At 49.3% G+C, this 19,470-nt stretch overlaps 3 protein-coding genes across 5 annotated transcripts in view; all 3 read left to right on the top strand.

The window, feature by feature from the left end:
- The window catches only part of Snrpa (small nuclear ribonucleoprotein polypeptide A), a 9,786-nt gene extending 7,278 nt beyond the window's left edge, over positions 1-2,508 (top strand). For both annotated transcript variants that reach the window (XM_021168263.1, XM_021168262.1), the window contains exons 5-7: positions 7-180; positions 586-674; positions 2,146-2,508. In XM_021168263.1, coding sequence (XP_021023922.1) covers positions 7-180; positions 586-674; positions 2,146-2,305 — 423 coding nt within the window. In that variant the 3' untranslated portion in view covers positions 2,306-2,508. The remainder of the gene's footprint in view (positions 1-6; positions 181-585; positions 675-2,145) is intronic.
- Positions 2,509-8,234: 5,726 nt separating this feature from the next.
- Mia (MIA SH3 domain containing) lies at positions 8,235-9,640 on the top strand. Its single transcript, XM_021169167.1, has 4 exons — positions 8,235-8,457; positions 8,546-8,679; positions 9,102-9,212; positions 9,548-9,640. The coding sequence occupies exons 1-4, from the start codon at positions 8,331-8,333 to the stop codon at positions 9,569-9,571; spliced, it is 396 nt and encodes a 131-aa protein (XP_021024826.1). The 5' UTR covers positions 8,235-8,330; the 3' UTR covers positions 9,572-9,640.
- Positions 9,641-10,464: 824 nt separating this feature from the next.
- Positions 10,465-19,470, top strand: part of Rab4b (RAB4B, member RAS oncogene family) — a 10,201-nt gene continuing 1,195 nt past the window's right edge. The window contains exons 1-7 of one of the 2 annotated variants that reach the window (XM_021169166.2): positions 10,465-10,635; positions 12,792-12,872; positions 13,129-13,243; positions 14,389-14,451; positions 14,565-14,719; positions 16,159-16,254; positions 16,351-16,481. In XM_021169166.2, the coding sequence (XP_021024825.1) occupies positions 10,620-10,635; positions 12,792-12,872; positions 13,129-13,243; positions 14,389-14,451; positions 14,565-14,719; positions 16,159-16,254; positions 16,351-16,466 (642 nt within the window). In that variant the 5' untranslated portion in view covers positions 10,465-10,619 and the 3' untranslated portion in view covers positions 16,467-16,481. Of the gene's footprint in view, positions 10,636-12,791; positions 12,873-13,128; positions 13,244-14,326; positions 14,452-14,564; positions 14,720-16,158; positions 16,255-16,350; positions 16,482-19,470 lie in introns of those variants that run through there. The other variant, XM_029479501.1, reaches the window with a different exon arrangement.

Genomic DNA, 19,470 nt, shown 5'->3' with positions numbered 1-19,470 from the left:
CCACAGGGCATGCCACCGATGACTCAGGCACCCCGCATCATGCACCACATGCCAGGACAGCCTCCCTACATGCCACCACCTGGCATGATCCCGCCACCAGGCCTCGCTCCTGGCCAGATCCCCCCTGGGGCCATGCCCCCACAGCAGCTCATGCCTGGGCAGATGCCGCCTGCCCAGCCTGTAAGTGCCCCTACCCCACCACATGGTCTCATAAGCATGATCTGCGAGCAGAGGTGGAGCAGTTACAGTGGGCTTTTAGGTTGGTGGTGGGTGGCACTGGGGCTGAGCTCTGTGGTGAGCTGACCTTGGACAGAGGGGAGTTGGTTTGTGAACTGGTCTGGGAGAGCAGGTTGAAGCTAACTAAGCCAAGGTGTGCATCCAGGTTAGTGCACACACTGGGGCCCAGTACAGTAGTGGCAAAAGCTGAAAGGTCTCTGCTGTCTTGGGCCTTTGGTCTCTGGGAGACGGGTGAGAGTGTGTGCGTTGGGGGACATGTGAGAGAGACTCAGCGGTGTGGTGATGAGAGTGCCGTACCCAGCACCCCTCTCAGGGTACCCTGATCATGGGCTCCCATCTCTCCCACAGCTCTCCGAGAATCCACCCAATCACATCCTGTTCCTCACCAACCTGCCTGAGGAGACCAACGAGCTCATGCTCTCCATGCTTTTCAACCAGTAAGTGGGGCTTCCGGCTGGTTGGGCAGGGTCGGGTTGTTCCGGTGCCCAGCACCTGAAGGTGGGAAGTGGGAAAGGAGGGTGGTGTGTGAGGAGAGACAGTGCTGTGGGCATCCATGCACAGGTAGTTTGGGTCCCGGGCTGCCTTTTCTGCTTTTGCTTCGGTGTCATTGAGAGGTGCAGAACAAGGGAAAAGTGAAAGAACAGCAAAATGTTGAGCAGGTTTAGACTGGTATGAACCAGCCTATTCAAAAGATGGCAAGGGCATTGGAACCTGTAGACCTTGAATAGAGGGACTGCAAAGTGGAGAAGGGCTGTTTGCCTAGTCTTCAGGTTTCCAAGCACACCTCTTACAGAATTGTCTGGTCAGGCCTGGGGAGGTAGTGGTGATGTATGCATGCAATCTCAGCATTTGGAGGGCTGAAGCGGGAGGACTGAGCTGAGGGTCATTTTTCCACTATGTAGCCAAGGCTGCTCTATGAGGCTCTTAGTTGGGCCTGTGACTTGATATTCATGTGTGAGGCTCTTAGCCTTGTCTGGTATGGAGGGATAATCAGCCCTGGAATGTGGAAGGTTTTATTGGCATGCGACCTACCCCATCTCTCTTTTTTAAGATTTTCTTAGTTTTACTTTAAATTATGTATTTATCTGTGTGTGGGTATGTGCCAGAAGTGTTGGATATCCCTGAGTTCGAATTTTAGGCAGTTTTGAGCTGCCTGACGTTGGTGCTGGGAACCAAACTTGGGTCCTGCAAGATCAGTTCTTGATTTTACCTGCTGAGCCCTCTCTCCAGCCCCTCCCTTCTTGTTTATGATGGAAACAGATGGTTTATTGAGCAGAAATACACATAGTCTTCGTATGTTGCTCTGGCTAGCCAGGAGCTGGTGATCTTCTGCCTCTGCCTTCCGTGGAAGTCTAACCTTCCATACCTACCTTGGATGATTTTTAGAATTATGCTGAAGGAAGATTTGAGAAACCAAATAAAACTGGAAGCAGTACAGCTTGTATGCCATCTCCATACAACAGTGCATGTTTATGAGACTGCTTGTGGGAAAAGACATCCATTGACCTGGAGGAAATGAGGGAATTCAACAGTCACCATGGCCTCTTGTAATCCCAGGGCTTAGGCTGAGGACCTAAGGTCCAGCCTGAGCTAGGGATCCAGTCCAACAAAGCAAAAACCAGAGACTGAGAATGGGGATTGGTGACATTTTGTGGGACTGGGGTGGACTTTGGGGGAAGGAAGGGGCACCAGTGCTGTTTGAGGCCACATTGTGATTGTTGAGATTTTTCATTTAATGCTGTTTACGGTAGGGGTTCTCCATGTATTTTGTCCAGATAATCTTTATGTGTGGGGTCTGTTGTTACACATTATGGGAGGCTTAGCCTCTTTGGCCTCTGTCACTTTGGTGCCAAAATATTAGGGGAAAGCTGAGGTGGGTGTCTGAGGTCTGTTATTCCCTCCTCCCAGGTTCCCTGGCTTCAAGGAGGTGCGTCTGGTCCCTGGGCGCCATGACATCGCCTTCGTGGAGTTTGACAATGAAGTGCAGGCTGGGGCAGCACGCGATGCCCTGCAAGGCTTTAAGATCACACAAAACAATGCTATGAAGATCTCTTTTGCCAAGAAGTAGCGCCTTTCCCTATGGAGTACCCCAGTCCCTTCCCCCCTCCCTTGGCTCAGTCCCTGAAGGTAAGTCCCCCTTAGGGGCCTTCTCAGAGCCGTGTGTGAGTGTGGTGGTTGCCACACAGCATTGTACCCAGAGTCTGTCCCCAGACATTGCACCTGGCGCTGTTAGATTGTGATTAAAGTGAGTTTTTGAGGTTTGGTTTTTCACCAGTGTTGTCTGCTTTATTTTCCTGCCTTCCTTGCTTCCCTCCACATCAAAAGTCTGGATCTCGTGGCGTCTGTGGGTTCCCAGTCTAAGAAAACACTTGGGAGTGTAATAGTATTAATCAGGATCACTGAGTGCAGGAACAAGACCACCATGTACAAGTGGGCGGGCCTCGCAGGGGGATGCTCCTTCAGGAGCACATCTCCAGGCTGCTCCTGCTCCTGTGTTTGCTCTCTGCAGTAAGAGGAGTGGCGCGGGGAAGACTTTGTCCCCAAGGCATTTGAATGAGGAGGACAAAGCTGTTGCTTGCATCATTAAGGGACTCTCATGTTATTGAAGCTAGGGGAGAGGAAACCTCTCCACATTGGCCTGGTGGCTGTGTCACATGGATGCTGTAGTCAGCCCCTTCTGGTTTGTAATTTGGAATGTCTATATCTGTCACCCAATGGGCAGTTAGTGTCCCCAATGTGAGCTTTATTTTCTGTGTGAAAAGGGATCCTCTATTAATACTGTGATCATAACGTTCCCAATGTCCCCACAAACAGGCACTCAGTAGATTGAGTACATGCCGAATAAGACTTGGAAGTGGAAGTCAGCATTGCTCGCTTTGCCTTTGGTTCTAGCCAGAAGGCCGAGAGAGATGGGGAGATTGCCATGAATGAGGTCTCTGGCAGCCTGAGCTGCTTTGGTAGGTGCTGGGGAGCTGGGAACGGTTAGGGTGATAAAGGTGACCTAGGGTGGAGCTCTTAGGCTCTCCTGGTGCAGGGTGCTGGGTAGTTACTCAGTTTCATCTCCACCTCCGATTCTAAGACAGTGTGTGATCAGTGACCTGGCCAGCTCAGAGGTCAGAGTACTCTTAACGGTTCTGACCTTGGCAAGTGACTGAACTCTAGAGCCAGTTTTTCTCCTTAGCAGGGCAGAAAAATGAGAGTCAAACGCAGCAGTGTAGAGTTGGCCAGGGAGCCAGCAGTGCAAAGATGCTGAGGTGGGAGAGCTTCAGAGCTTCAGTGGAGCACTGGGAGGGGGAGTTCCACCGTGCCAGGTAGAGCCATGTGCTCCTCATGAGATGGTGGGCACTGAAGGCTGCTCTGGTCACATGGATCTTGAGTGAAGTTTGTATGTGGTTAACCTGTCCTCTTAACACACACTGGAACCCTATAGACTGAGCTGGCCTCAAACTCAGATCCACCACCTGCCTCTGCTGCCCAAGTGCTGGGATTAAAGGTGTGTGTCACCAACTTGTTAATGCTTTTTAAATCCTCGTGTGTTTGAACTGGTGACCCACTTGAGAACCCCCCCCTCCACCCCTTCCCCTCCAGCAGAACATTTCTGATTGAATCCAGAGTTCAGAAACCTACAGTACTTTTTCCCATCTTCATTTTTTTTTAGGTGGGGTCTTAGACTGCCCACCCAGCCCCCCACTCACTGTAGCCTGAGCTGACACCCCCCCACACACATACCCCACCACCACTGGAGATGTTCATAAGCATCTCCCATCACATCCAGCCTCTTCCATCGCCACTGAGCGTCCATCACATGTAATGGCTGTAACTGGCAGTTGGAGGGAGGTGTGATAGTAAAGCTAGCAACCCTTTTTTCACAATTTCACAGTCTTATTTCCATTTCTCCCCCCTCATCCTTTGCAGAAAGCACAAAACCTCTTGGCTAATATACTGCCCTGCCCCCACCCAGGTGCCCACTTGGGGTCGTTGCTGTCTATAACTCCAGTCACAGGAGGATCTGCTGCCCTCTTCTGGCCTCCACAGGCACTGCACTCATGCATGTATACCCATCCCCTAATTACCTAAACATAAAGTCTTAAAAACATTTTTTTTTCCCCCTGATGTGGGCTATGCATTCTAGGTTGACTTCAAATTCATAATCCCCCTGCCCCAGACCCCCAGATGCTGGAACTGTAGGTATATGCTAGCACGTTTGGTTCTTCCACATCCGTGAGTAGCCAGCACTGTGCTTTGAGTCCCTTATAAAGTACAGTAGGGATGACTTGGACACAAGCCATGAGAGTCTCTGTCTGCTTACATAGATGGTGCATGGCTGACATACACAACGTGGATAAAAATGTGCTGAAATGGAAGTGGGTGAGATTCATTGCATTGTTCAAAATAACATAGAATTCATAATTAACAAATTACACCTAGAAGTTTTTATTTAACATTTCCAGACCAAAGGGTATCTGAAACCATAGTAAGTCAAAGGGTGGATAAGAATGGTAAAGGGTTTCTGGATAATAAAAATGAGATGTTATATGCATTATTAAAGACAAAGGCTGCCTTTCATTGGCTTTGGCAGGTGGCAAGAAGCTGGGAGGGCTGGGGATGACTCGGTGGTTGAGAGCACTGTCTGCTTTTCAGAGGACCAGCGTTAGAGTCTCAGCACCCACAAGTCAGTAACTCCTCCACCCCAAGGGGATCCAAGGGCAGGAATACAACGTGCATTCAGACTAAACTCCCATACACACACGCGCACTCACAAAACTAGGCTGGGGAGAGGTCCCTGAGTCAGCCCTCCTCATCACCTCCCCCTACCCCCATAGTCCACAGTCCAATTTTTACAAGCAATTGCATGCTTCAGAGCGTTTACCGGGGCTTGGGCAGACATCCCTCAAGTCCAGCCATCAGATGAAAGCTCCACATTTCGTGACCTGTTGGTTGCAGCCTCAAGACTTAAAGTCAGACAAACAGCTCCAAGATTTCTGACCCACCAAGAACCTAATGGTATTTTTTTTTCCTGTAATGGGCACCAAAGTCCACATGCATGTCAGGTAAGTATTTTGGTGCCGAGTACATACTCTGAGTGGGTTTAAGTAAATTGAGTTTTGGGGGAATAGAGACATTTCTACAATAAGACAATATGGTGAGTGTACTTTTTTTTTTTTTTTTTTTGGTTTTTCGAGACAGNGTTTCTCTGTNTAGCCCTGGCTGTCCTGGAACTCACTTTGTAGACCAGGCTGGCCTCGAACTCAGAAATCCACCTGCCTCTGTCTCCCGAGTGCTGGGATTAAAGGCGTGTGCCACCATGCCCAGCTCGTGAGTACCTGCCTGTTTCTTTTGTCTAGGTAGGCCTGAACTTTCAGCTTTACACGTGGCGTATGCAGATGAGATATCCTGTGTATCTCCAAATCGCTGTTAGTTCTGACCATGCAGTTAGTTCCCTATATTGGAAGCTTTTTAATTTTAGATTTAATGTGTGTGAGTATTTTGCTTTCGAGTCTGTTTATGTACCATGTGTAACCTCAGAGGTCAGAAGAGCATCAGATCCCCCATAACTGGTGTTGCAGATGGTTGTGAGCCCCCACCATATTGGTGGTAGGAACTTAATTTGGGTCCTCTGCAAGAGCAGCAAGTATTAACCACTCCAGCCCCTGAGGGTTGTTTGTTTGTTTTTTTGAGACAAGCATGTGGATTTGAAGTCACTGTGTAACTCTGAGGGTGACTTTGAACTTCTGTCCTCTTAGCTCTACATCAATAGTCCTGGGATTATAAGTGGTACACTGCTGCACCCCGGTTATTTAGTGCTGTGGGCGGACCCCAGGGCCCGGCGATGCCAGGCCAAGGAGTCTGCCAATAGAGCTACATTTAGCCCCCTATGTATTGGTTAGTTGTCTCCCAGAAGCCTTCAGATTTTCATCGCTTGAATCTTCACAGTGCCAAAATTTGAAACTAGTATTTACACTGAAATATCTACTGCCCAAAGAAACACTTTGATGTATTCTAAATTGGGAAATTCAAAACATGAGAACAACATGCTACCTCATGGTCTCTGCTACCAGCTTCATTTATTTACCAACTTGTGTCTAAAACTTCTCAAGGAAATCACCTCCGACACTTATTTTACACTTGTCTTGCTGTTTTAATTGTTGTGGTTCTGGGCATTGAGCCCAGGGCTTTGTACATACTAGACAAGCTCAATCCTGGGCCCCTTGTCAGATATTTCAGTTATAAATGGTCATACATTATTTTTTGGCTTGGGAATTGAACCCAAGACTATCAGGCATTCAGCCACTCTGCAGAGACACCAGAGCTAAAGTAAAGTAAAGGCAGAGCATTTACTAGAGGCCTTGCTTATAGTTTAAGAGAATCAGTTCGTGGTGATTATGACAGCATGGCAGCAGGCAGGCATGATGCTAAAGCAATAGCTGAGAGCTTAAACCTGGCAAGATGAGGCAGTGAAAAAGAGAGAGGGGGGGGCGCTGGTTTGGACTTTTTTTTTTTTTTCATTTAAAATTTTTTTATTGGATATTTTCTTTATTTACATTTTAAATATTATCCCCTTAGTTTCCCCTCAGAAAATTCCCTCTCCCTTTTCCCCTCCCCCATGACTTGAGCTTTTGAAACTTAAAAGCTCACACCCAGTGACACAACTGGGCCAACCAGGTCATCTCCCAACCTACCTAAACTAGTTCCACCTCCTGGGAACCAAACATTCAAATATACTAGCCTATTGGGACCACCTCACTCAAACTACAATCATGAAGTTACAGTTTCAGCCTCGGTCTGTTGATTGCATCCCTGTGAGGTCACTAAACATGCTCTTTGGGCCTCTGTTCCTTGCACGTCTGTTCATGGACTGCTCCTTCTAAGAGGCAGGTCAGGTCAGGTCAGGTAACAGTGATACTAAGAAGCCCTGAAATAAATCTTTTTCCCCCTTCCTGGTTCAGTTACCATAGACATACATTCTTTAGCTCAATTTCTTTGTGAACTGGGCTTGTCAGGGCTACTCCTGAGGCAATTCAGGCCTTCCCTGATATCTACACATATGATCACATATATGATTTTTACACATGCATTTATATGTATGTGTATAAATACATACATAGATATACACACACACACACACATATATATATATATATATATATATATATATATATATATATATATAGTGTGGGTGTACATACACACACATGCATGTGATTTGCTGGTGCATGCCTTACCCAGGTCTGGGAAGGCAGAGGCAGGTTGATCTCTTACGAGTTTGAGGCTACATTATAGGTAGTTCGAGGCCAGCCAGGCCTATGCAGTAGTAGATTGGTGTCTCAAGAAAAAAGAGTGGGCTGGAAAGATGGCTCAGCAGTTAAGAGCAGAGCACCAGTAGGTCTTCCAGATGACCTAGGTTTGATTCCTAGCACCTAGCTCTGTAGCTTCCAGATGACCAAGACCCTCTTCTGGCCTTTAAAAATACCAGGCACACATGCAGTACTCAGACATGCATGCAGCAGTTGTTTGCTTTCATTGCTTTCTTTATAGATGAGGGGGTTGAAGCTCATAAGCTAGAATAGCTTAGCTTCTAGTGAGGAAGTAGCCTGTGAATGTGCACAGTGAGCCAGATGGGACAGTGCCTAGCCTGAGGCCAGACATTGAGTGTTTGCTCAGTACCTGGGAACCCTGGCTGTGGCTGCTAATCAAAGAACTGCCTTGTTCTCAGACCTCAGCACAGGAAATTCCAGGGTGGTTTTCTATACTGGCTTCTCTAGCTTGGTCTCTGGAGGGTCCAGGTACCTAAAATGACTTGAAGGTGGAATCAGTCCAGCCTGCCTATCTGGGTCTCTAGTTATACAGGGGGTGACTGCTACTTGGAATTGCCTGGATTGCTTTGGGCCCAAGTAGGCATTTTCTTTGGCCCATAGCCCTTACCCTCTCTCTAAAATGGTACTGGCTGGAGAACAACCTTGGGGAGTGGGTGGGGGTGAAATTTGGTTTGGGGTGGAGACAGGATCGAGAACACAGGTTTCCTTGATATTCAGCCTGGAGGGAGGGCAGGAGGAGCCCAGAGACCTCGTTCTTCACTTGGTCATTCTCAGTCCATGATGGTGTGGTCCCCAGTGCTCCTTGGCATCATCGTCTTGTCTGTTTTTTCAGGGCCTAGCAGGGCTGATCGAGCTATGCCCAAGCTGGCTGACTGGAAGATGTGTGCGGATGAGGAATGCAGCCGTAAGAGTCAGGGAACAAGGGAAGGGGGCTGAAGGCTTGGACTGCTAGTCTGTTTTGCAGTTGCTGTCATTTCTTTCTCCCTCCCCAGATCCTATCTCCATGGCTGTGGCCCTCCAGGACTACGTGGCCCCTGATTGCCGCTTCTTGACTATATATAAGGGCCAAGTGGTGTATGTCTTCTCCAAGTTGAAGGGCCGTGGGCGCCTTTTCTGGGGAGGCAGTGTGAGTCTTCAGAGAGTGATAATGGGAAGGGTGTGGGGTTGGGTTGGGTTGGGTGTAAAGGCTTGTTTTCCATATGAAGGGAAAATTTTGGGGGAGGAAAATCAAGATTTGGGGGAAGGAAGGACATTTTATCACTTATTGCATTTTTTTTCTTTAGAAATTACAGGGAAGCTTAGCGCCAAAGCTCTTTTTCATACCTGGGCTACAACAGTGAACAATTCTAAGGGGTAGAGGCAGGCAACCAGCAAGCCATCAAAAGTGGCAGCAAACATGGCATTGTGAGGATTAGTTATAGTGGCAACATTCTATCCACGAGCAAATGGCATTTAAGCTGAGATTCAAGTAAGAGGGGCGATTGTACACAAGGCGTTCAGCAAGCATAAGTGCGTTTTCCCCAGATGGACTTTTAACTTCTTCTCCAGGTTCAGGGAGATTACTATGGAGACCTGGCAGCCCGCCTGGGCTATTTCCCCAGTAGCATTGTCCGGGAGGACTTGACTCTGAAACCTGGCAAAATTGATATGAAGACAGATGTGAGTGTTTTGGGGGTGGAGGTGGGAGTAGGGTGATCGTTCCTTTATTTTCTTACCTGTTTATGAGAAGTAATTATTTTTGTTGTTGGTATGAGGCCAAGCTGGCCTCAAAAATCACTAGCCTCCAGTTTCAGCCTCCTGAGGGCTGCTGAGTTTACAGGCCCTGCCCAGTGCTGAGTGATCTCTAATTGGGAAATGGCAGAGGGTGCAGTACTGGAAGCTAATGTGTTCATTTCTGGGCGATCAAACCTAGTGCTTGCAGCTATAACTTTGTTAGAACCACTAGGCGCCTTGCAATGTGATCACTGGTTGGTTTTCTATCTACTCTTTTTCAGCAATGGGATTTCTACTGCCAGTGAGCTCAGCCTACCGTTATCCCTGCAGTTACCCTTCCGGCTCTATGCAAATACAGCAGCCAATGGCAAACTGTTTGTCTCTTTGGTTTTTGGGGTTGGGTGGGTATGTGCAAAGAATGTTTCACAGGTTTCTGAATATAGCCAATTAATACCCTGAATGTTGTAACATCAGTGGTTACTAGGCAGAATTTCACTTTGCAAGCCCTTTGCTCCAAGGTAAGGTTTGGGACCCCCAAGCAAGGGGGTAAACAGTACAATATATATACGAAGTTGAATCACTGGTATGAGCCAATAGATCCCGAGAAGCGCATAGATCGCACAGTTTCTTTGTTTTGTTTTTGTTTTGTCTTTGTTTTGAGGGTTTCTCTATGTAGGCCCTGACTGTTCTGAAACTCACTATGTAGACCAGGTTGGCCTCGAACTCAGCGATGCATCTGAGTACTGGGGTTGAAAGCATGCTCGACCCCAGAGCCCGACCAACAGAGGTTTTTCTTGTAGATAGGGATAAATGTGCGCGTGTCCTCAGCTTTTCTCTTTCCGGTCTATCGGGTTAGAAATTACACTCAGCAGCCTGAGATCCATTCTTCCAACTCTGTCCATCCTGCCCTTGCTCCTTCTTGGCATTCGTGTCCCCGCCCCGTGCCTACGTATAACCAATACGGAGTCTCGTCTCTGCTCCCCGATTTTTGACCAAATCCGTTCCACCGCTAGGGCAGTATCTCTGCCTCCGCCCTCTCCCGCTTGCTCCACCAATCGCTCTTCTATGTCACGCCCCTTTCGACTCGGTCCCTCTCGTACCACCAATCCGCGCTGCTTATCCCGCCCACTGCCTCCTGAATCCACCAATCACTGCGTTGGGCGAGCGTGGCCTGGTATCCGCAGCTCCGGAGGCTCGCGCGGGAGGGGGGGGGGGCGGTGAAGGCGGAAGTGGCGGCGCCGGGTCCAGAAGTGGAAAGGAGCTGAGGCTGCAGCCCGAGTGGAGCGGCTGCCAGCCGAGGAACAGGCGCGGCTGCGGCGCCATATTGCGGCCCTCAGCGGTCGCCACTGAGCCATGGCCGAGACCTACGGTGAGGCTGATGGGCCGAAGCAGGGGGGGCTGGGCCCGTAGTGGATGTGGAAGTGGGGCGGGGCTTTCTGGTCGGGTGGGCGGGGTCTGCCCGGATACGGGGCAGGGCTAAGTGGGTCTGGGGCTGAGCTAATCGATTTGGGTGGAGCTTGAAGAGACCGCTGTACGGGTTAAAAAGATCTAGGGCGGGATTTAGTCTTGGTGGATTAGGGTAGGGGGTAGGCCTTGAAGAGGGAAGCAAGCCTTCCTGGGCGGAGCATGAGTGGATAGGGCGGGGCTGACGGTGACCAGCAAGGGTCAGGTTTTATGGACTACAGAGAGAGCCTCACACAGATGCTGTGCACCCTGCACACTCTGTGGGCTGATCTGGTTTGAGAGGGCTGGAGTGATGTTCTTGAGTTATAGATTTGAAACTTAGCGTCAAGAAATGCGGCTTAAGTTTAAGGATAGAGGCCAAGGGTTCTGGACAGAGGATGGGGAGACGAGGTTCAGAGTTAGGCAATCAGTATGGATGTACAGTGTCAGGTGGGTAGAGGTAGGTTGGAAGGCAGTAGAAATCTCTGACAACAATCAGAGACAGCTCCATTCATTGAACACTCATAGAAAAGCCACAGAATCTGGTGCACAGTTACCAGAGGAGGTAACCAGTTTAGGATATAGGCCCAACGTCAGAGGCCTTGACAGAGTGAATGAGTGAGAGGGGGTAGGAGGTGAAGTGAAGAGGAATGGAGGTCAGATTTAATTCTTGTTGAAATGGCTTTTGAAATGCATCAGGTAAGGTCTTGCACTGTGGAGACCTTTAGTTTGGATTTGTAGCTTAGCTGTGCCTAGCTGTGTGGTCTTGCATCCGTCAGTTAACCTCTCTGGCCTTATTTTCCTAGTCTGGAAAGTAGAAGACCTTAGTATAATTCCTTCTTTCCTTTTAAAAAAATATATATTTAATGTATGTGAGTACATTGTAGCTGTCTTCAGAGCCACCAGAAGAGGGCATTGGATCCTATTATAGATGGTTGTCAGCCACCATGAGGTTCCTGGGAATTGAACTCAGGACCTCTGGAAGAGCAGTCATTGCTCTCAACTGCTGAGCCATCTCTTGAGCTGTATAATTTCTTCTTTAGAGCTTTATTTATGATTAAATGAGTCTTTAGGACTGTGATGGGCATGTATATGGTAAACACTATATAAAAATAATTTTGTGTGCTATAGCTATAACCCTCTCATTTGGGAAACTGAGGCAGGAAGACTGCTTCAAGTTAGAGGTCAGCCTGGACTACAGAGTAATACTCTTTTTCTTTTTTTCTTTCTTTTTTTGGTTTTTCAAGACAGGGTTTCTCTGTGCAGTTCTGGCTGTCTTGGAATTCACTCTGTAGACCAGGCTGGCCTCGAACTCAGAAATCTGCCTGCCTCTGCCTCCCAAGTGCTGGGATTAAAGGCGTGCGCCACCACTGCCTGGCCAAAGTAATACTCTTAAAATAAAATAAAAAGAGAAAGAAAGAAAAGTGCAGTGTGCTGGCACTTCCAGCAGTGGGGAGGCTGGGGCAGCAGGATTGGAGTTCAAGACCAGATAGTGAGTCCCTGAGTAGGAAAAGACAGACAGACAGACAGACAGACAGGCAGGAAGGAAGGAAGGAAGACAGCAGAGGATGGCAGCACAGTCTTTTAGAGGCTGAAGCAGGAGGAATGCTTGGAGTTTGAGGACAGCGAGGTCAGTCTGGAATACATAGTGAAACTTTGTTTTGAATATCAATAATAATAATGAAAAAAAAAAGAGTCCTCTTGAGCCCAGTAGTGGTGCACACCTTTAATCCCAGCGCCCAGGAGGGCAGAAGAGGCAGGGGAATCTTTGAGTTTCAGGCCAGCCTGGTCTACAAAGTGAGTTCCAGGACAGCCAGGGCTACACAGAGAAACCCTGTCTCAAAAAAAAAAAAAAATCATCTTGGGCTAGGTTGGCTAGCATGCAGGATGTCCCTAGTTCTATCAACAGCCCTGCAGACTTCTGGATTTTTTTCTTTTTTTAAGTTTTCCTGTTTTTTTTTTTTTTTTAAATTCATGCTGTATTTATACTTTTGTGTGCGTCTTTCCTTCTAACTTTCTTTTTCTTCTCTTATTCCCTTTGTCTTTCTCTCCCTCTGGATATCTTCGGCGCCATCTGCTCAGACTTCCTCTTCAAATTCCTGGTGATTGGCAGTGCTGGAACTGGCAAATCATGTCTTCTCCATCAGTTTATTGAGAATAAGTGTGAGTTTCTGGCAGGACCCTGGAACTGCGGATGTGGTCATGGTGTGGGTCAGTGGGCAGCAGGTGGGGTAGGTAGCAGGTACCATTGACTAAAGCTAGTACTATAGGCTTGCCTCTAGCTTTGGTGGCTGGTCTTTGCTAAGTTCTCTGCCAACCCAGCAGTGAGAATTGGGGTACAGAAAAGGAGGAAGAGGTCTGCAGGAAGGGGGGATTCCAGGAGCCCCTGCACTGCCTCCCGTTTCCCTCCTACTCTCAGTCAAACAGGACTCCAACCACACTATCGGCGTGGAGTTTGGATCCAGGGTGGTCAACGTTGGGGGGAAGACTGTGAAACTACAGATTTGGGACACTGCTGGCCAGGAGCGGTTTCGGTAGGTAGCCTGGGTCCCCAAGGAGGGGAGAGGGAGGAAGGGGAAGAAAGGTGTGTAGTAAGAAGATGATGATGAAGTAAGAGCAAAGAGATGCTGAGCAGGGCAGGCAGATGGGGGCGGGGGGGGGGAATATTCCGCTCCCGGAGAATCTAGTCTCAGCATATCAGCAGCTTTTAATTAAGTTATGTGTAGATTGAGACTATGTGAGGTATGGAGAACCCAGAGAGAGGGTGAAGGAGAAGACAGGCATGTGACGAGGCCTACATTCACAGTAACTGTATGCATCCCAGAGGGATCCAGATTGGTGACAAAGGGAGTTGGCCTGCCTCAGACATCAGGGAGGGACAAGTAGAGGTTGTATAGCACTTGGTCGGGACAGGCAGATGGGAGATAATCAGAAAATGCTCCCTGAGTGAAGGAATGAAAGAGGGAAGGCAAAAGTGAGCACTGGAGAGGCACAGTAAGAAAGACCGACCGGAAAGGGAAGTATGGGAAATTAAGCTGGTGTGGTAGATGCCTGTAATCTCAGTTCCTCGAAAGGCTAAGGCAGGAGGATTGGAAGTTTATGACAAAGTCTTGTAAGATGGCTCAGTGGGTAAGAGTGCTCACTGCCGTCCTGAGGATCTAAGTTTGAGCTCCTGAACCCATGTGGTGAAAGGAGAGAAGCAATTGCTGTAAGAGTCCCCTGACCTTCACAATGCGCGGTGGAACACGGACACCCACCTACATAAAAGAAACAAAGTGCCAGCTTGCCAAGGATATGTTGGATTGGAGTCCGCCTGGGTGAGATAGCATGACCTTGAATTAAACTAAAATGAAGGGTCAGGGTGTAGCTCAGTGTAGAGCAGTTACCTAACATCTGCCAGGCCCTTGGCTCCAATCTCAAGCACCTATGGGTATGGTGGCTGAGGCAGGGAACCCGAGGCCAGCTTGGACTATAGAGTGAGACTCTCAAAAAGCCAACCTGAATAATAATAATTGAGAAAGACTCTGAGGTCGAGTGTATCTCAAGAACGGAGGTCAGGCTCTAGGGAATGGGCCAACAGTAAAGGGGGCCTCCGAACCACTAGCCTCTCTCCACAGAGGGGGGCAGTCCTGGGGCAGATCCCAGCCTTGGGGATGACTGGGTCCCCCTGGCCTCACAGGTCGGTGACGCGGAGTTATTACCGAGGGGCAGCTGGAGCCCTGCTGGTGTATGACATCACCAGGTGGGTGCAGGGCCTGGGTGGCATGGGAGAGGCTGGGCCTGGGTGGCGTGGGAGAGGCGGGCCTGGGTGGCCCCACTCCTGTGCTGCCTCCCTCTTCTGTCCGCTCTTCACAGCCGGGAGACATACAACTCACTAGCTGCTTGGCTAACTGATGCCCGGACGCTGGCCAGCCCCAACATCGTGGTCATCCTCTGTGGCAACAAGAAGGACCTGGATCCCGAGCGTGAGGTCACTTTCCTAGAGGCTTCCCGTTTTGCTCAGGAGAATGGTGAGGGCTGTGCTGTGGCTCAGATGATGGATGGAGGGAGGGATGGCCAGTTCACTGTGGCCCATGTGCCTCTTAGCTTTGGCTGGAAGGTTGTACTGCAAACATGGAGGCTTCAGCAGGCCTGGTTTGACTCTAAGTGCTGAGTCATGTGACTGCCGTGTCTTGAGGTTCAGCTGGAAGGGGGATGAACAGTCTACTAGCCCGTCACACCCTTAGCTCTTCCTGGTAGCCACTGATAAACTTCCCCCACAATGGGGGAGGCAGCATAAAGCAGTGGTTTAAGGTAGATACCACAAACTCAGGTGGCCATAGGGATGGGTACCTTTGTAAATAAAGGAGATGAACCAGGATGACCCAAGGGCACAGGCACTGATGCTTAGGAGAGGACAGAAACTGACCTACTCTGTCAGAAGTTTTGCAAGCCTGGCTGGGGATGTGCTGTGTGGTAGATCACTTGCTTAGAGTTCGCCAGTGAAGGGCTGGGAGGTGTGGCTCAGCCTAGTGCCAGGGTGCTAGGGTGGAGGTGGAGGCAGGAGCATGAAGAAAAGGATTTTATAAACCCATTTGAAAACCTGGGTTGTCTAGACTGCTCACATCTGCTGACTTGGGATCATTCTATGTCCCATTTTTCTTTCTTTCTCTCCCATTTTTAAGTTTAGCTACCTGTTATTTTTGAGACAGAGCTTTGCGTAGCATAGGCTTGCCTCAAGCTCTTTCTACCTGAGAATGACCTTGAATTCCTAATTCTCCTGCCTCCCTAGTGCTGGGATTGCAGGCATGAGCTACCATGTCCAGGTTACATGGTGTTATGGGTCAGCTAACTATATTTGCAGCTCTTTCTAAAAGTTTGTTATTCATCCATCTGTTTATTTTTTTTGAGGCTAGCTTTATACTTGCTATGTTGCCCAGGCTGACCCAGTGTTGTGTCTCTGCCTCCTTAGGATTACCGAGCGTGCCCAAGCATATCCTACTCATGCCCTCCTCGTTTTCAGACCCCAAGTTTAGAAGAGGTTTTGCTGCTAGGCAGATGTGGATTTGAATTCCTTGTACAACTTGAGCCTCCAGTGTGAGACCTGCCATGTGACCTCTGGCAGGCTTGGAGTTGTGCTCAGTGAGTCTGGGGACCTTGACAAACTCCTGAGGTCCACCAGAGGCAGGGAGGCGAATCCATTTGCTGACAGTGACATCAGAGAGAAGTCTCAGCTAAGACAGGGGAGGCACAGGAGGCTGGTGGAGCCCAGAAGGGCCTCCTGACTCAGGCTGGGCCCTCAGTGGGGGCTTCTGGGGAAGGGCCATAGGAATAGTCTCAGAGGAAGAGCTGGGTGAGTGTGAGGTAGGAAGACAGTGTTCCCTGCAGGGGTATCTTGTGTCATGGCCTAAGGTGAAGGGCCCAGAGTTGGCGTGGAGGGTGGGAACTGATGGAGGCACTGCCCCTCCAGAGCTGATGTTCCTGGAGACCAGCGCTCTCACGGGTGAGAATGTAGAAGAAGCTTTCCTCAAGTGCGCGCGCACCATCCTCAACAAGATCGACTCAGGTGAGGCCCACCTGCTCTCTGAGAGATGGGGGAGTGGGGCGAAAGGCAGGGTCCCGTGGGCTCCGAGGAACATGTCTGGCCTTTCCCCTCCCACAGGTGAACTAGACCCAGAGAGGATGGGTTCAGGCATTCAGTATGGCGACATATCCCTCCGCCAGCTGCGGCAGCCTCGAAGCGCCCAAGCCGTGGCCCCTCAGCCCTGTGGCTGCTGAGATGTGCAGAACCAGGTGGGATGCTAGGGGCTCAGGAGACAAGCGGGCTTCCAGTATCGTGTGGGGTGGGACACAGAACAGCCATCAAGACTTGGAAAATGTGACAAGAGAAACTGACAAAAGACACAAAAGCCCATGAACCAAAGGAGCCATCTTCCCAGCCCCGGGGCACCCCAGACCTCTTCCAGCCTCAGCCTGCACCTGACCCTTTATTCATGGTTATCACTGCTGCAATGAACCTCTGTTGTGTGCTAAGCCCTGGTGAGGCCTCTGGGGAGACAGCAGTAGGTAAAACAGACCAAAACCAACCAAACAAAAATTTCTGTTTGTGTAGTACTACATTGTCTTGGGAGAAGACAGACCACAGATTAAATACTCATGTAAATGACATAGTAGTTGGGGGCGGACTGTGGAGAAAAACAGTCTGATAAGGAGGATAGGATGAGCAATGCCCTTTTAAACAGGGCACCGAAGAAGGTGACATTTGAGCAAAAATGTAGAGCAGGGGAGTCAGAGAAAGCAGATGAAAACAGTGCAGAGACCCTGGCATAGGTCCTGCACGGTGTGGCCAGAGTAGGGTTTGTGTGTGCACTAGGGTACAGCATGAGGTGGGGGACGGAGCAGTCAGTATTGACAGCCCTGGGGCAGTCTCTCATTATACCCTGTATCTATAGTAGTCATAGGGAACTACCAAGCAGGGCAGAAGATGGAGAGGCTCAGACTCTGTGCATCACAGGCTTCCTCTGTCTGGATAGGAGGAGACTGTGGAGCAGGAGGCATTGCTGGGTGCCAGTGAAGGAGCTGCTGGGGACTGCCGGGAGGAGGGGGACTGCTGGGGACTGCCGAGAGGAGGGGGTGGGATACTAGGTATGGCGTTCAGGTGATAGAGTGCTTGCCTAGCATGTGTGCCAGAAGCACAGGCTCCCATACTGAGCACTGGGTAGGCTGGTGGTAATGGTGGTAGTGTGCCTTCAGGAAGTGGCCTTAACTATGGAGTGAGTTGGAGGCCACCCTTTTGGGGATAGGAGAGATAGGCCTACAGCCAGGGCGGAGGTAGAGGTAGGTGCTGCAAAGTGGCTGGTTTCTCTCGTCCCCGTTCTCTTTCTCCAGGCTTGCTCCCTTTAGTGGCAGTCAGTGGCACTGTCTAAAGCTCAGATGTGACCATGGCTCCTGGGGTCCGTGGGGCTGTGCTGAAGCTGCTGAGCCTGGTGTCCTGCTTGGCCCTCTGCAGGGCCTGGGCCCTATCACTGGCTCCACAGGGGCCCTTACACCTTTCCCTACTCCCTTCACTGTTCCAGTCACAGAAAGTTCTGTTTGTTTTCTTCCCCTTTGCCCTGGTAACCTCCTCCCGGAAGCTTTGTCCCCTCCCCACCTCTGTGACTGTAGGTATCCTTGCCAGTTCTCCCCTCCCAGCCACTGGCATGTCCTGGGTGGCTGTGAGGTAAAGTCCTTAGGCTTGGGTCCATCCTGCAGGTAGAGCCAGCATGGTTCTTCTTGGTGGAATGCCTGTGGGATCTAGAAGTGAGAAAAGTCCAGGATGAGCCCGTTAGCCAGTGGCCTCTGCAATTGCTGGTCTGAACCTGTTTCCTCCTCTGTAGAATGGGGTCAGTCATGGTCCCTGATGAGTGTGGAGGTGCGTGAATGAATGAAGTGTAGAGTTTGTAGAGGAGGGCCTAACATTTGATGGAAGTTCCAGCCAAAGTGCTGTCCATTGCTTTCCTTCTTGCCCATCTTAAAGACCCTGGGAGATTACGTGTGCTGGCTCTGTAGCTCTGTGTAGTAGGCCGTTTGCCCCACATGCTGGTAGCCTTCTAAGGTACAGTCCCAGCACCACAAAATACCAAACCAAAGCTAAGGGAACATTTGTCTGTGTGGAAAGAGAAAGGTGTGCACCTTGGAACTTAGCATAGAGTTTTTTTCCAGAGTTTTCCCTCAGTGGGTCACATGCAGCGCTTGTACAGGCTCTATTAACCACTAAGTCATGTTATCTGACATAGTCATATCTATAGAGAAAACTTTTTTTTTTTTTACTTTTTAAAAAAACTCCCTTTGTTTTTGTTTTGTTTTGTTTTGTTTTTTTACTTTTTAAAAAACTCCCTTTGTTTTGTTTTGTTTTGTTTTTTGTTTTGTTTTGTTTTGGGGGGGTTGGTCTTGCTGTGTACCTCAGGCTAATACTGAACTTGCTGTTATAGCCCAGGATAGCTTCAGACTTGCATCCTCTTGCCTTAGCCTTTTAAGTGCTGAGATTATAAGTTTCTACTACCATACCTGGTTACCAACAGGTCTTTTATTATTTTTGAGACAGGTTCTCTCTACATAGCCCTGGCTGTCTGGAACTTGCTCTATTAACGAGGCTGGCATTGAACTCACAGAGATCCACCTGCTTATGCCTTCCTAGTGAAGGGATGAAAGGTGTGTGATCAAGTCCAGCCTGATAATTTCTTTTATTCTAAAAATTTTATAAGAATATCTACCCCTCTGCCCTTCTCTTTTTACTTTTTTCCCAGAGACATGTAGCCCAGACTGGCCTCAGACTTACTATGTAATCACAGGTGACCTTGGATTTCAGATTCTTTTTTTTTTTTCTTTCTTTTTTCGAGACAGGGTTTCTCTGTGTAGCCCTGGCTGTCCTGGAACTCACTCTATAGACCAGGCTGGCCTCGAACTCAGAAATCCGCCAGCCTCTGCCTCCCGAGTGCTGGGATTAAAGGCGTGCGCCACCACGCCTGGCAGTAGTGCATTTATGAGGTGCTGAAGATGGAACCAGGGCCTACACAGGCCAAACAAGCACAATCAACTGAGCCACGATTTCCTTTCCTTTTCATTATCTTCCTTCCTTCCTTCCTTCCTTCCTTCCTTCCTTCCTTCCTTCCTCCCTTCCTCCCTTCCTCCCTTCCTCCCTCCCTCCCCTCCCTCCCTCTCTCCTTCCCTTCCTTCCTTCCTTCCTTCCTTCCTTCCTTCCTTCCTTCCTTCCTTCCTTCCTTCCTTCCTTACTTTCCCTCCC

The sequence above is a fragment of the Mus caroli genome, chromosome 7 (assembly GCF_900094665.2).
Source record: "Mus caroli chromosome 7, CAROLI_EIJ_v1.1, whole genome shotgun sequence".
NCBI classification, from domain to species: domain Eukaryota; kingdom Metazoa; phylum Chordata; class Mammalia; order Rodentia; family Muridae; genus Mus; species Mus caroli.
This window is presented reverse-complemented; position numbering and strand designations above follow the sequence as displayed.